Raw genomic sequence first — 13692 nt, 5'->3', positions numbered from 1 at the left:
AAGCAGAAGGGTAGGTCTGAAAATTAATCTGCAGAAAACTAAAGTAATGTTTAACAGTCTCGGAGAGAGAGATAAAACTTTGTTATGTCCTTGATGGGGTTAAGGGGCGGCGAGGGTCGGGAGACTAACACCCAATCCCCCCCTTCCTCAGATGGCGGCCAGTCCTTGCTTTCTGGCGGCGTCTTCGGCCATCCGGACGGCCGAGAGCTGCTCCTCTTGGTTCAAGCTGAGCAGCAATTTCTCCCACTGCTCCGCCGTACTAATGATGCCTGTGTTAGTGCAGGAGGTGTTGGTGGGTGAGGCTTTGGGGCTTTGCCAGATTATATGATCGAGGTCAGCGCGGGTCCTGCACGCTTTGCAGAGTGGGGAGTATGCATCGGGGTACATGCGGTTGTAAAGCACGGGGTTCGGAAAAGTACGTGTCTGTAGGAGTCGCCAAGTGGTGGATTGAGACTTATTCAGTGTTTTGTGTGCGGGGGGTAGCGTAACCGCTCTCTGCGGTAGTGCAGAATTTCTCTGAACGTAACCATTCGGTCCCGCGCGTGACCGCGATGCAGAACAGAGGGCTGGTCGGGATCGGAAGACGCAAGTGAAGGATGACGCGCATGGTGTGCGAGAGCTCGGGCGGCGTCATGCGTGGCTTCGTTTCCAGCCAGACCCAAGTGACCAGGGGCCCAGATGATCTGCACGCGGCGTTGCCTTGGTGGAGGAGTGCCAGAGAGAATTTTCGGCGCTTGGGGTGCTATCAGTCCTCTTACGTAGTTATGAATGGCCGTTTTTGAATCGCTGATGATGCAGTGTGCATTGGTAGCCACGTAGGCCAAAGCGATGGCCGTTTCTTCAGTCTCGGAAAAGAACAGCAGTTTACGATAAGTAGCGAGGCACTGGAAGTGGTAAGGGTATACATCTACTTAGGGCAGGTGGTGACCACGGATCCGGATCCTTAGACCGGAATATCCAGAAGAATAAGAATGGGCTGGGGTGCTATTGGGAGGCATTCTGAAATCATGAACAGCAGGTTGCCACTATCCCTCAAGAGAAAAATGTATAACAGGTGTGTCTTACCAGTACTCACGTATGGGGCAGAAACCTGGAGGCTGACGAAAAGAGTTCTGCTTATATTGAGGACGACGCAAAGAGCTATGGAAAGAAGAATGATGGGTGTAAAGTTAAGGGATAAGAAAAAAGTAGATTGGGTGAAGGAACTGACGCGGGTTCATGACATGTTAGTTGAAATAAAGAAAAAGAAATGGGCATGGGCATGGGCAGGACGCGTAATGAGGAGGGAAGATGACCGATTGTCATTAAGGGTTACGGACTGGATTCCAAGCGAAGGGAAGCGTAGCAGGGGGTGGCAGAAGGTTAGGTGGGTGGATGACATTAAGAAGTTTGCAGGGACAACATGGCCACAATTAGTACATGACCAGGATAGTTGGAGTAGTATGGGAGAGGCCTTTGCCCTGAAGTGGGCGTAACCAGGCTTATGATGATGATGGTGATGATAACACTAGAGCTTCGCGGCACACTTTGTTTCTTGCGCCTGCTCACAGTCCTGTTTCAGCATCACCCCATGCCTGAGTCAATCATATCGTTTCACGCTAGAAATGTCTGGTAAACACCATGGCAAACACTAAATCCCTGGCAAACACAAACACCACGTAGCACGACTAAAGTGGCAAAGCAGATATACCGTTAAAGCTCGTCAGTTTTCTTGAGCTGCATGCAAAGACTGAAAAAAAAAAATACTTTCGCGTACAGTACCTTGTGATGCAAGTCGTTTAAAAGATCACATTGTGAAAGCACACCTCAGAAAATTTACATCGCCCCAAATTTAGTTAGCATACCAGTGTGATCAAAAGCGACCACCTGGATAGGACACGCTTCTTGACTTCCGCGATTGCCCCACCATATGACATTTCACGCTCACAGATTTGAAACGCTTCGAAAGGTGCTTGCAGCTAGCATTGCCGCCACCCAACAAGCTGTGTTGAAAACGCACTAAAGGGGCTTCGACTTCTAAGATGACGCGACCTCCATTAAGAAGTTACATAAATGGTGAGACAATTTAGCCACAAGTGCCGGAAGCGCAAGGATAAAGTGTTGCAGAGAATGCAACCTAGCCGAACCTGCATTGACTTAGCAGGCTTTGCTATTCAGTGATTGTGCGACGCATTGTGCGATTATAAGTACGAAAAAGTATCTCGAAGGACTGAAGTACATTATAGAGGAAGAGCGGTGTTCTAGAGGCGGCAGCTGATATGCTGTATATTATCAAGGTGTCATGCTTTAGACGTGACAGCTTCTTGGATGATTACATGGAAATCGAAACATAAACTTCAATGCGACGTTTGTTCGCAGAACGTTTGTTCGCACGTCAGCTGGTCCTCCTGTGGCACCACGTTCAAGCCGTTTCTTTTCTACGTGCAGATTTCCCTGCTGGGTGCGACAGAAATGGCTAGCACACATCAAGCTACGACCGATATTGCCGCCACAGCACGTGAGTCTACTGACATCTTCACGCATGCGCCATCTTTTATTGAGGAAGGATGGGCAACGATGCTTCCAGCGCCATCAACGTCACCTCAAGTGGATATACGATGCTTGGAATCCCCGGAATCTTTCAGTGGGCACGTCGGCTGGTCCTCCTGCGGCACTATGTTGAAGCCGTTTCTTTCCTACGTGCAGGTTAGTAACGAAGTATCATCTGTTAAGTGTAGCAATCCTTACTTAGTCCAGCTGACGTACCCACGTAGCCTGTTTACCCTGTATTGCGCCATTCAACAAGTGTTCCTGTCTTTGCTGATGCTATGTGGGGACGTTGAGCCCAACCAAGGGCCCTCGACTTCCGAATTGTTATCACAGTTGCTTGATGGTCAGAACAGTATCCAAAAAAGGCTTGAGGACATTGAGTCGCACATAAAAACTGTCGAGGAAACTTCTGTGATGATTAAAAGCTTCAGTAATAGATTTACTAGTCTTGAAATGACCGTTCGTAACTTGGAAAGTAAGCTCGTTGATCTGGAGGACCGAAGTAGGCGTAATAACCTTCTTGTGCTCGGCATATCAGAAAGGAAAGGCGACGCCTCTGATGACCTCATGGATAGCGTAGTTGACAATATATTCAAGCATACTCTAGACAGGAACGTTAACGCAGTTGAACGGATTCATAGGCTAGGGCGAAAGCAGCGCGGTAAAAAGCGACCAGTGATCGTGAAAATTTTTGATCACAGGGAAAAAGTTTACGTCCTAAAAGATTGCTACAAATTGAAAGGGAAGGGAATCTCTATCTCCGAGGATTTTTCTGCAACCACTAGGCACGTGAGGAAACTACTCTGGAACAGTACCTCGGAAATGAGGAAATGCGGTACAAAAGTAAAGCTCGTACATGATAAAGTTAAGATTGACAATCGATTACTAACGTTAGATGAAGTTCAGCACGAGATGGCCGGTGCGCACACGCCAGCTACCAGAGGAATTCCTAGTAAATGAAGCGATAACAATGGCAAACACTTCCAATGCTTAAATATTATTGCTCGTAGCATTCTAGCTAAAGCGATGATTTAGACAGTGTCATATTAACGTATCAGTCTCAACTATTAATAATTACTGAAACCTGGCTTCACACTGAGATTGAGGACGACGAAATCACGCCCCAGGGATACCGGGTCTGCCGCAAGGACAGGGAATCTCGAGGCGGCGGAGTAGCAATATTTTTTAAGGAAACGTTAAAAGCTGAAAGACTGGCCGATATACCAGATCTTGAATTTGTTATCGTGAGGGTTGACTCGGGTGGTTTGCAGTTCATAGACGGTGGTTTTTACCGTCCCCCAGGCACAGATGAAACATTCTTTGATAAGCTTAATGAATTTGTTTGCGCCATCCATGGCTACTCTCGCAACATAATACTTGGCGGTGATTTCAATGTCCCTTCAGTCACATGGGATACGGATTTCCCTGTACCGCTTACAAATGCAGATAAACGCTTAGTTGTTATAATTCTTTATCATGATCTAACCCAACTGGTTAAGCTACCCACCCGCATGCAGAACACTACTGCCTCAACCCTGGATCTTTTTTTCGTTAACAGTGGCATGTTGTGTCGTGTGTCGGGTATCGGCGTGGTTGATGGAATATCAGACCACAAATTGGTGTGCCTGGGCGTCACACTGAACGAAGTGACAAAAAAAAGAGGGAATAGGGAGTTGTCTCCGTATTCTCGCGTGCCAATGACGTAGAAATACTAGACACACTTGACCTACATTTTTCTCGATTTATCACGCTTTCTAAGTCTAGCAGCTGTACTGTTGACGCCCTTTGGTGTTTTTTTAAGAACCTTGTACTGCGATGCGTTCAGGACTATGTACCAACAAAAGTAAACGTAATAAGAAATGTTCGCCCGTGGATTATTATGCCAGTGGTTCGCTTGGGAAGAAAAGCGAAAAGGTTAAGAAAACCAACATCATCAGAACCCATCCCCGTCGTGCATGCATAAACTCAGTGTCGTGCGCAAAGCATTGAAAGACAGTATCAAAAAAACGAAAGATTATTATTATTAGGTTACTTTAGAGAGCTTTTTACTTTCGTCCCCAGCGAAATTCTGGCAGCACTTTTCTCCTAGAAAGAAGTGCTTCCTTAATATGTGTATAAGTGGTGCTATTGTGACGAACAAAGAAGTGATTGCAGAATCATTTAATGCATTCTTTTGTTCTGTGTTTACCGATGATGATGGTAGAAGGCCATGCCCCAACACAGCTAATGATATTCCACCAATAAGTGACATCTCGACATCTGAGGAAGGAATCTTCTAGCTGTTACTTAATACCGATCCAAAAAACGTCGTCTGGTATAGATGGCATACGTAACGCATTTCTTGTGAGGTATGCTGAATGGTGCTCTAAGTTCTTGTGCATTATTTTTCGGAGATCATTTTTTCAGTGCGAGCTTCCCAGCGATTGGAGAGTTGCAAAAATTGTTCCTTTACCTAAAACATCAAATACTTCCCTTAGTTCATCTTACAGACCGATTTCCCTGCTTTGCTCATGCGCAAATGTTTTGGAACACATCATATTCAAGCACCTGTCACTTTTTCTCGAGCAACATAACCTAATCAACGACCGGCAGCACGGCTTTCGTACGGGACTCTCAACTATGAAACAACTGCTAAAAACTGTTCATGATATTGCGGCAATCCTTGATAAAGAAGGCCAAATTGACATGATCTTCCTAGACTTTGAAAAAGCGTTTGACCGTGCATCTCATCCCAAATTTCTGACAAAACTCAAACCTATACTGAAAAATGATATCTTAATTTCATGGATCGAGACCTACCTCTCCTATCGAAATCAAAATGTCACTATCGAGAACGTGTGCTCTGATTCACGACCGCTGAAGTCGGGAACCCCTCAAGGTTCAGTGCTTGGGCCACTGTTCTTTTTAATATTCATATATGACATCAACCTTGATATTCCGCTCACTATTAAGTTATTTGGAGATGACTGCATCCTTTATCAGTAAATACGCAGTCCACGTGACTAGGTTTCTTAAACACAGCATTAATCCTAATATCTTCTTGGTGTGAAGTCTGGCAAATGAAGGTCAACGAAAAGAAGACGGTGGCTATACGGGTGACGCGTAAACGGTCTCCTTTAAAATGCGATTATTTTATTAACGGCCAAAAACTATCTTTCGTTGATACTTACAAGTACTTGGGCGTCATATTTAGGGCTGATTTTAGGTTGAACGAGCATGTTGCCTACATCGAAAAGAATGCTATGCAGAAATTGGGATTTTTAAGAAGGTCTCTGCGCAAATCCACCGCAAAATTAAAACTATTTGCGTACAAAACTTACATCCGTCCAATCCTCGAGTACTCTTCCATGGTTTGGGATCCGCATAGCGAAGAAAATACTAAAAAGCTTGAACTGGTTGAAAGGAAAGCAATTAGATTTGTTTACAGTCGCTACAGTTCCCTTACATCCCCTCCTACACTTCTAAAGAACGCTAACCTGGATACATTGCAAACAAGAAGACTACATGATCGTTTGAAATACATGTTTTTACTTTATCATGACAAGCTGCGGATAAACAAGGACATGTACATAGAATGCGTTAATCGGCGATTCACGCGATCCGAGCGCCCGAAGAAACGAGGGAGTATTCTTGCAAAACACGAGCTTTTAAAAATTCTTTTTTTCCGGGCACCGTTACTGAATGGAATGCTCTTTCTCCTGATGCAGTAAAGTGTACTACTGTTGAGTCGTTCATGGCAGAGCTGCGGCGACAATCCACTTGATTTACCCCATCGTACGTGCCCCCCCCCCCCTTCCCCTATCTGGCCTCGTTCAACGCACGCGCACGCACGCACGCACGCACGCACGCACGCGCACTACGCTTCCATTTACGTTTTCTAGTACTTTTTCAGTGTGCTAAAAATATTTGCTTGGCGTCATGTGTATCTTTCGGTGTTCGCAAGGCGTAATTTTTACAAATTTATCTTGCTCTGATTATGGTATGTTCACTCGTTGCAAAGATGTTTGTTAAGAGATGTCTGTTGCCGTCATTCTGTCCTTGAATTGTATAATTTCTAGTACTCGAGTTTCTAGCGTATATTTCTTGTACCTGTGCATGCATCACTTTCTCCTAGTACCTGCATTGGACTTGCTTTGGCAACTTTTTCTGTCGCGCTTCTAGATTTGTTTCTCTTTGTTTCCAAATATGTTGTGTTATAACCCGCTCCTGCCTAAGGCCCCAATGAGAGGTCGGCAGTACTCCTGACATAAATAAATAAATAATTTTAACGGAATTGTTCGGCGCTGTTTTTGTCATCAGACATACTGCATATATCTGATAATATTACATATTTCTGGTTATAAAAAAAATCAACAGCTATTCAACGTCTAGAGAATAAATATTTCTGGTTATACTTCTTCAGTGGAAAATGTGAGTCATGTCATGTTTTATCACTACGCTTGGGGGAAATACGGTAAAACATGTGCACTTTGGGGTAATATTTGAAAGCTACAGCCACGCTTGACCGTACCGGGTCCAAAGTCGAAGTTAGGCTTGTAGCTCGTCAGGTTCCGACCACCAGGGCTGAGGCCTAGGTAAGTGTACACCACGGACGTGCACTGGGCAGTGGGGATGTCTCGAGGAAGGAAGCGCCATGGTCGTTCATCAACCCTATTGTCGTACACGCACCAGAGTGGCTTCACCCGCTCTTTGTACATGAAAGAACCGCAACAAATGCATGTTAACGGGACGTTCGAACTTCACGGGTAGCGCTCTACCGTAGATAAATGCTTGTTGCTGATGGCAATAAAAAAAAGCTTATTCTGGTGCAGTATTGTGTCCGCAGATTTCGATTGAGCTATATCTGGTGTTGATGTATGTTCTCAAACTATGAACTTCTCAGTTTCATGCATGCAATTGTTTTAATCAGTCACAGCATGAATCCCAGGTGGCCGTCTTTATTTAAGACCTGAATATAAACCGCGACTCACGCAATCTTATACTATGATAAAACGTTGTATAAACTATTTAAAACGTTGACCTCGGCCCTATTGTATTTTTAAGATTAAAACAATTTCTTACTAATTGCTTCCAGCCATTGCTAATTAACGAGTCTTTGCCCACTACCCCAACCCAATACCCACGGCGTTAGTAGAACCGTTTGTAAATATTTTCTTCCCTTCTTTTATTCCTTATATTTTTTCCTTCTGTCGCGCCTCTCGACGCGGCCAGAGCCAGTGCTGCAATCTGCAAAAAGGGAGACCTTAAAGAATTGAAGAACTGCAAGCCCAATAGCTTGCCTTCAGCATTGTATAAAATATTCACCAAGTTAATTTTCAACAGAATAAGGGCAACACTTCAGTCAACCAAGAGAACAGGCCGGCATGACGAAGATATATTCTACAATGGATCACATCCATTTCAGCAATGGTGTAATGGAGAAATCTGCAGAGTACAATCAAACTCTCTATACGGCTTTGGAAGATTATGGAAAGGCTTTTGATTCAGTAGAGATAAAAGCAATCATAGAGGCATCAATAAATCAAAGCGTACAGGAGGCATAAGTGAATATATTGTGAAATTTACACAAAGCTTCCGCAACTACCTTGATTCTCCACAAGAAAGCTAGGTATTTACCTGTTAAGAAAAGCATCAGGCGAAAACACACGGTCTCTCCAATCCTATTCACGGCATGCTTGCAAAAAAAATATATTGATTTTATTTATTTTATTTTATGGTATTAAGAGATACCTCAGCCTCAATGAGGCTATTGCAGGAGTGGGATGAACAAAAAAGCTAACATTGACAAACAAGCTTGCCTGATTTCTTTCAGTCGTAGTGAACGGATGTTGCCCGTTAAGGAATTCAAGACTTCAGTTGTTGATGGAAAAGAGCTTTATTTAAAAGAATGAATGCGGGCAAAACAGGTTGATATATTCAGAACCTGGCGGCTCCTCATACAATGGGTGTGGAAAAAGTCAAACAGTTATCAAGAGTGGAGAGGCGAAGAAAATTTATTACCATGTGAAGGAATTTTAGGGCATTCCAGTTTGCGACGCTCTGCAAGAGTAGTGAGACCAAGCGCAGGAAGAGAGTTAGGCGGTGAAAAGTCCTTGTCATATCTCCTACAAACAAAACTCACTCCCTTTTTTACACTGATTCTGGTTTTTGTATGTAAGAATGTGCGCATGGATTCCATACAACGCAGTTGAACTCGAGGATGGGGCGGATGAGGGTTTTATATGTTAGGAGTTTAGTTTCCTGAGGAGCGAGACGCTGCACACGAGGGAAGTCACCTAGTCCTTTAAGGGCCTTGTTTACAGGTGACAGTTATCAGTCGTGGAGAGGTATTCAAGCTATTAAACTATCAAGGCTTAGGAGTGAGGAACAACTGCGACTATCTCAGCGACCTTCGGTTTGCAGATGACATCATCCTGTTCAGCAACACTGGGGACGAAATACAACAAATAATTGAGGACCTTAATCGAGAAACTGTAAGAGTGGCGTTTAGGCTTCATATGCAGAGGACAAAGATAATGTTCAATAGGCAATGGTACAAGATTTCAGGATCGCCAGGCAGCATCTGCAGTCTAAAATAGTACGTTTATCAGGGTCAATTACACACATGGGAATGTGATCATGAGACGGAAATTTACAAAATAAAAATAGGTTGGAGTGAATACGGCAGGCGTTGCCAGCGCGTAACTGGGAGCTTACAAATTTAATTGAAAAGAAAGGTGTGCAATCAATTCATTCTACTTGTGCTAACATATGGGCCAGAAACTTGTAGACTGACAAAGATGCTCGAGAACAAGTTAAGGATCGCGCAAAGAGCGACGGAACGAAAAGAATGCTAGGCGTACATTTAGGAGACAGGAAGGGAGTGCCGCTGATCAGAGAGTAAAAGAGATATCCGATATTCGAATTGACATTAGGAGAAAAAAATGAAGCTGGGCAGGACATGTAGCGCGTAGGATGGATAGCCAGTGGCCCACTAGAGCTACATAATGGGTGCCAAAAGAAGGGAAGTGCTGTCAAGGACCTCAGAAAACTAGTTGGGGTGACGAATTGAGGAAATTTGCAGGCGCATGATGGAATCGGTTTGGCGCAGAACAGGGATAATTGAAGATCGCAGGTAGAGGTCATTGTCCTGCAGTGGACACACAAACAGGCTCATGAATACGATGAAGGTAATTACCCCCGTATGCCCCGTATGACGTGCCTCATAATCAAATTGTGGCTTTGGCGTGTAAAGCCCCAGAATATTTTTTTTAATCCACACATTGCTGCCATTGTATTATCAACACGCACAAAATGAACAAGAGATTTTTAAATGTCGCCAACATGCAGCTCAAAACAAGTGATGCTACTTGCCCATAAAGAGCTTATCAGGCGGAAACTAGAATATGTCTCACCAACTGAAACCCATAATAATATTGTTTAAAAAATGACTTCGAACATTAAAACAATGCCGCTAGGTACATTCAGTCTTGCTATTCCCACACCAGTGTATCATCCAAGGAGGGTAAAGAAAAACTGCTGGAGTTGAGGCTGGAGCCGCTGCACCGCCATTGTGCGGAGGCAAAGGCACGCCAGTCGTCACAGTTTACGTGTTCGCATCGTCGTATCTTGCCGTGCGTAGTGCTGCGAGGATCCCAAAATGTGCTAGCACGCTCGAGCGTTTATAGAAAAGTTGACGTACAAGCAGTTCACATACTAGCGTTATCCTTCTCATATAATAAAGGTTGCAGATTAGCACTGCCTTGCTCTAAAATAAAATAACATTTTATGTTTAAGGCTGAAAGAAAACAGCTGCCACCAAAGTTCTGAGGCCGTCTATGCAATCAGGATGCAAAATCACCGGTAACACCTGATGATATTGAAGATAATAATGAATACTAATGCTTGTTACATGTAATGATGTTTCTCATTCTTCCTTTTTAATATTTATTTGCATGTTGTGCTGACAGCTCTCATGATGATTGATCTATTTATAGACGGCATTAAAGAAGGCAAATAAACGATAATTATTACGGAACGTTTTTGTACTTTGCGGCAGTAGCATATTTATGGCGATAAAATGGCACAATGCTTGAATACTCGGATATAGGTGATTAGGAGACCTCCAATATGGTTCACCTCATCGTTCACAGTGTTGCATTAGAAATTGAAAATCCATTAGGCAATTAAACATCGCGGTAAATGTCCCCAAACATCGTTGCTAAGGTCTTGGCAGGCCGCTTCTTGCCACCTGCAAGATGGCCACCCTTACAAAAATTTTTATAGAAAGTCTATAGACAGTCTACGGACTTATGACCATACACTTTTTATAGACTAACCTATAAAAACTCTGAGTTTATAGAATTTCTATAGACTGTCTATATTCTAGTCTATAGAAAGATACCCGGATGGACTGCGCACATTTTTCAGGTGATAATGCAATATGCCCGCGCCGAACGAGCATGCTCAGTATAGCCACTGTAGTTTCTAAGAATCACGTTAAGAATTGCAATTTAGTTCTGCTTAGAACAGTCTGCAACGTCTTTTTTCAAGCTTCGAGATGAATACTTTTGCCACACTTTCAGTAGAATGCAAATGAATGCGGGCGTATTTATAAGGTTAATAATCAAAAAAACATGTTATAATATCTTAGGTGTGTTGATAAGGGTTGAACCAGTGAAATGTCCACTAAATTATTTGAATAACCTGTGCGTTATCGACTAAGAAAAGATCACCAAATGGATAATATGGCTTCTTTTTCTTTTGTACAGCGCATATAGTATACTGTGTGTCCAAGAAGACGTCACTAAATGCAACAGTAATGAAAACCGGAACATTTATTACGAACGAGAAGGGCTTCGTACCATGCACGATTGGCACAATGCGAATCTTTGCCAGCAGCTGCCTAGTGAATAACTGCACGTAAACTGCATAACGCCGAAGCATCCAAAGGCGCTTAACGCTTTTCAAATGGCCCGAGAGATAACTTCTGCTGCTAAACTCTTTATAAAAAAGAGGAAAAAAAATGTTCCAACTACCGTCAAATGCAATGTCTTCAGTTGGAAACATGTAAAAGTTCTTTCCGGAACAACTAATTTTTTGTTCTCAAATTTTTTCGGCTAAGTTGCGAAGCTGCGGGTGACTGAGCTTATCGCAGGTTTCATTCTCCAAAAGCCTTTGTGGTTGCATATATTAATATTGGGTGAACCTATATATTTTTTCAAGTCTCATGTTTTTCCTGTGGTAACTTCCGAAAATTATTTAGATTGATTGCCAGGAACCTTAAAAATACGGTTACTTTTAAATTTTACGAAAACAGCAGCGCACACACTGCTGATACATGCCCCGCAAACGCAGCATTTCATCGGAATATGCTAGCAGTTATTCAACTATACGTCTCTGTTTGAAAATTCTTCATGCTAACAGAATTTCGAGATATATACCTAAAGCGTGTAACGAGAATTTTACTACACTTGCGGCGTAGCATTCCTCGCAGCCGGATCGAGCGCCACGAAATGAGATCTACCACACTGGCTGCACAACACACACAATCCGCTTAGTGGCAGCTCAGAATGAAGGTAAAACATGGTGAGCTTCCTTCTTTACGCACATCAACTCTGGCGCTAAAATCAACAAGCGTGAGCGATCGCTTGCCGTAGAACATTCCTTATAGTAGAAATGAGAACAAGAGCGCGTTACTAAATCATGAAACAAAAAAACCAATACTATGCCCGAGTCACCTGCGCTGCATGCAGCCGGTTCGCGCTACGAAGTGCGCTTACCTAATCATGATCTATTGTCGCAAAACATCTTTGCTAAAGCTTACCGTTCAGGGTAGTTTACCTGTGATGCCACAAGTGAGACACGCATACACAGACACCAACGTTCAAGCAGACACCGCACACCGCAACAAGCGTTTACGCGGCTGTCGCCTTATATCTTAGATGTAGAAGTGACTCCCCCGAAGTATGCAATTTTACGTTCAGATCAACAGACATCAGCAGGTGGAGTTGCACTACTAATAAACAAAAAAAATTACCTTTGCCTTACTACCAGATGTCGAGAGAGCCGAGGCAATATTCTGCAAGCTGATGCTTAGATGCAACGCAATTGTTATGACATGTGTTTATCCAAGTTCTACCTCGTATCATCACACTATGCTTTTATTATACCATTACATGCACCAACATCTGGAAAAAAAAGACTAATCATGTTTGGGAATTTGAACATCCCGCACATCAATTGGTTAACAGTGGCATACCACTCCGCCCCTACCGGTATAATTTTCGACAATTTTTCAGAAGGCACACTTATTTCGCTGCCTTTCAGAAGGCACACTTATTGCTGCATATACCGGTAGACCACCCAGACATTCAAGCCATTGCTCCTCCCGCGGTTTTTCCTTTCTTGTATCGAGGAAAGGAAGTGCGTTCTATTAGGAAAAACAGAAGCGTAGCGACTCACCTTCCAAGATTCCCGGCCACACACCGAAGTTCGACAACGTAGCAGTGGACATGTGGGCAGACAGCCAAACAACAAAAACTACAAATGCAGTACATGTCCCTTGGTAAGCCGATGTGGTCACTGACATTGTATAACAGCGTCTTCGGCAGTGAACAACCAGACAACACGCAGCGCAAAAGAGACGAGTCTTGTCTCCCAAACACTGGTGCATACCCATTATTGGGGACTGGCAAAGAAGCAGGCGGTTCACCGTATGTTCAGAACTCTAAGAAAATAACAGCAGACAAAAACAATCCCTGGTTGAGAAAAAACATTCGTAAGCTCTGAAATAAGAAGAAATGCTTATATAAAGGCGTAACGCGTTTCCACAACCTATCAGCATGGAAAAAATATGCTGCGCAATACTGCGCAAAAATGTACTGTCAGACTTTTTCTGCTGCAAAAGATCTATATTCTTCTTAAGGCCCTCCCTCGCTCGTCAAGCCTAACCCTCTGAAATTCCGGCCAATTTATCTCCTTGTAGTCGATATAATCACATCACCTTGCACAATGCTAGTCGTGCCTCCCTTATAGAAAACGAGTGTGCCTCAGTTTTGAAAAGCTTTTTTTCATCCAGTTTCACGATGGAATGTTTAGATGATCTGACTGAGGTTAGGGATCTAGGCTACGGGTATATGACACCCGCAGACATGACAACTGATGGTATGGCACACCTAATTG

At 43.5% G+C, this 13692-nt stretch overlaps 1 protein-coding gene across 4 annotated transcripts in view; it reads right to left on the bottom strand.

Moving 5' to 3' along the window:
- LOC135898307 (endochitinase-like) overlaps nucleotides 1–13166 on the bottom strand; it is a 112033-nt gene extending 98867 nt beyond the window's left edge. For 3 of the 4 annotated variants that reach the window (XM_070539506.1, XM_070539505.1, XM_065427189.1), the window contains exons 1-2: nucleotides 12973–13166; nucleotides 7040–7216 (exon numbers count right to left, since the gene is read on the bottom strand). In XM_070539506.1, the coding sequence (XP_070395607.1) occupies nucleotides 7040–7216; nucleotides 12973–13099 (304 nt within the window). In that variant the 5' untranslated portion in view covers nucleotides 13100–13166. The remainder of the gene's footprint in view (nucleotides 1–7039; nucleotides 7217–12972) is intronic. The other variant, XM_070539508.1, reaches the window with a different exon arrangement.
- Between the last annotated feature and the right edge of the window lie 526 nt (nucleotides 13167–13692).

The sequence above is a fragment of the Dermacentor albipictus genome, chromosome 5 (assembly GCF_038994185.2).
Source record: "Dermacentor albipictus isolate Rhodes 1998 colony chromosome 5, USDA_Dalb.pri_finalv2, whole genome shotgun sequence".
NCBI classification, from domain to species: Eukaryota; Metazoa; Arthropoda; class Arachnida; order Ixodida; family Ixodidae; genus Dermacentor; species Dermacentor albipictus.
Note: the sequence above shows the minus strand (reverse complement) of the source record. Positions and strands in the feature narration are given on the sequence as shown.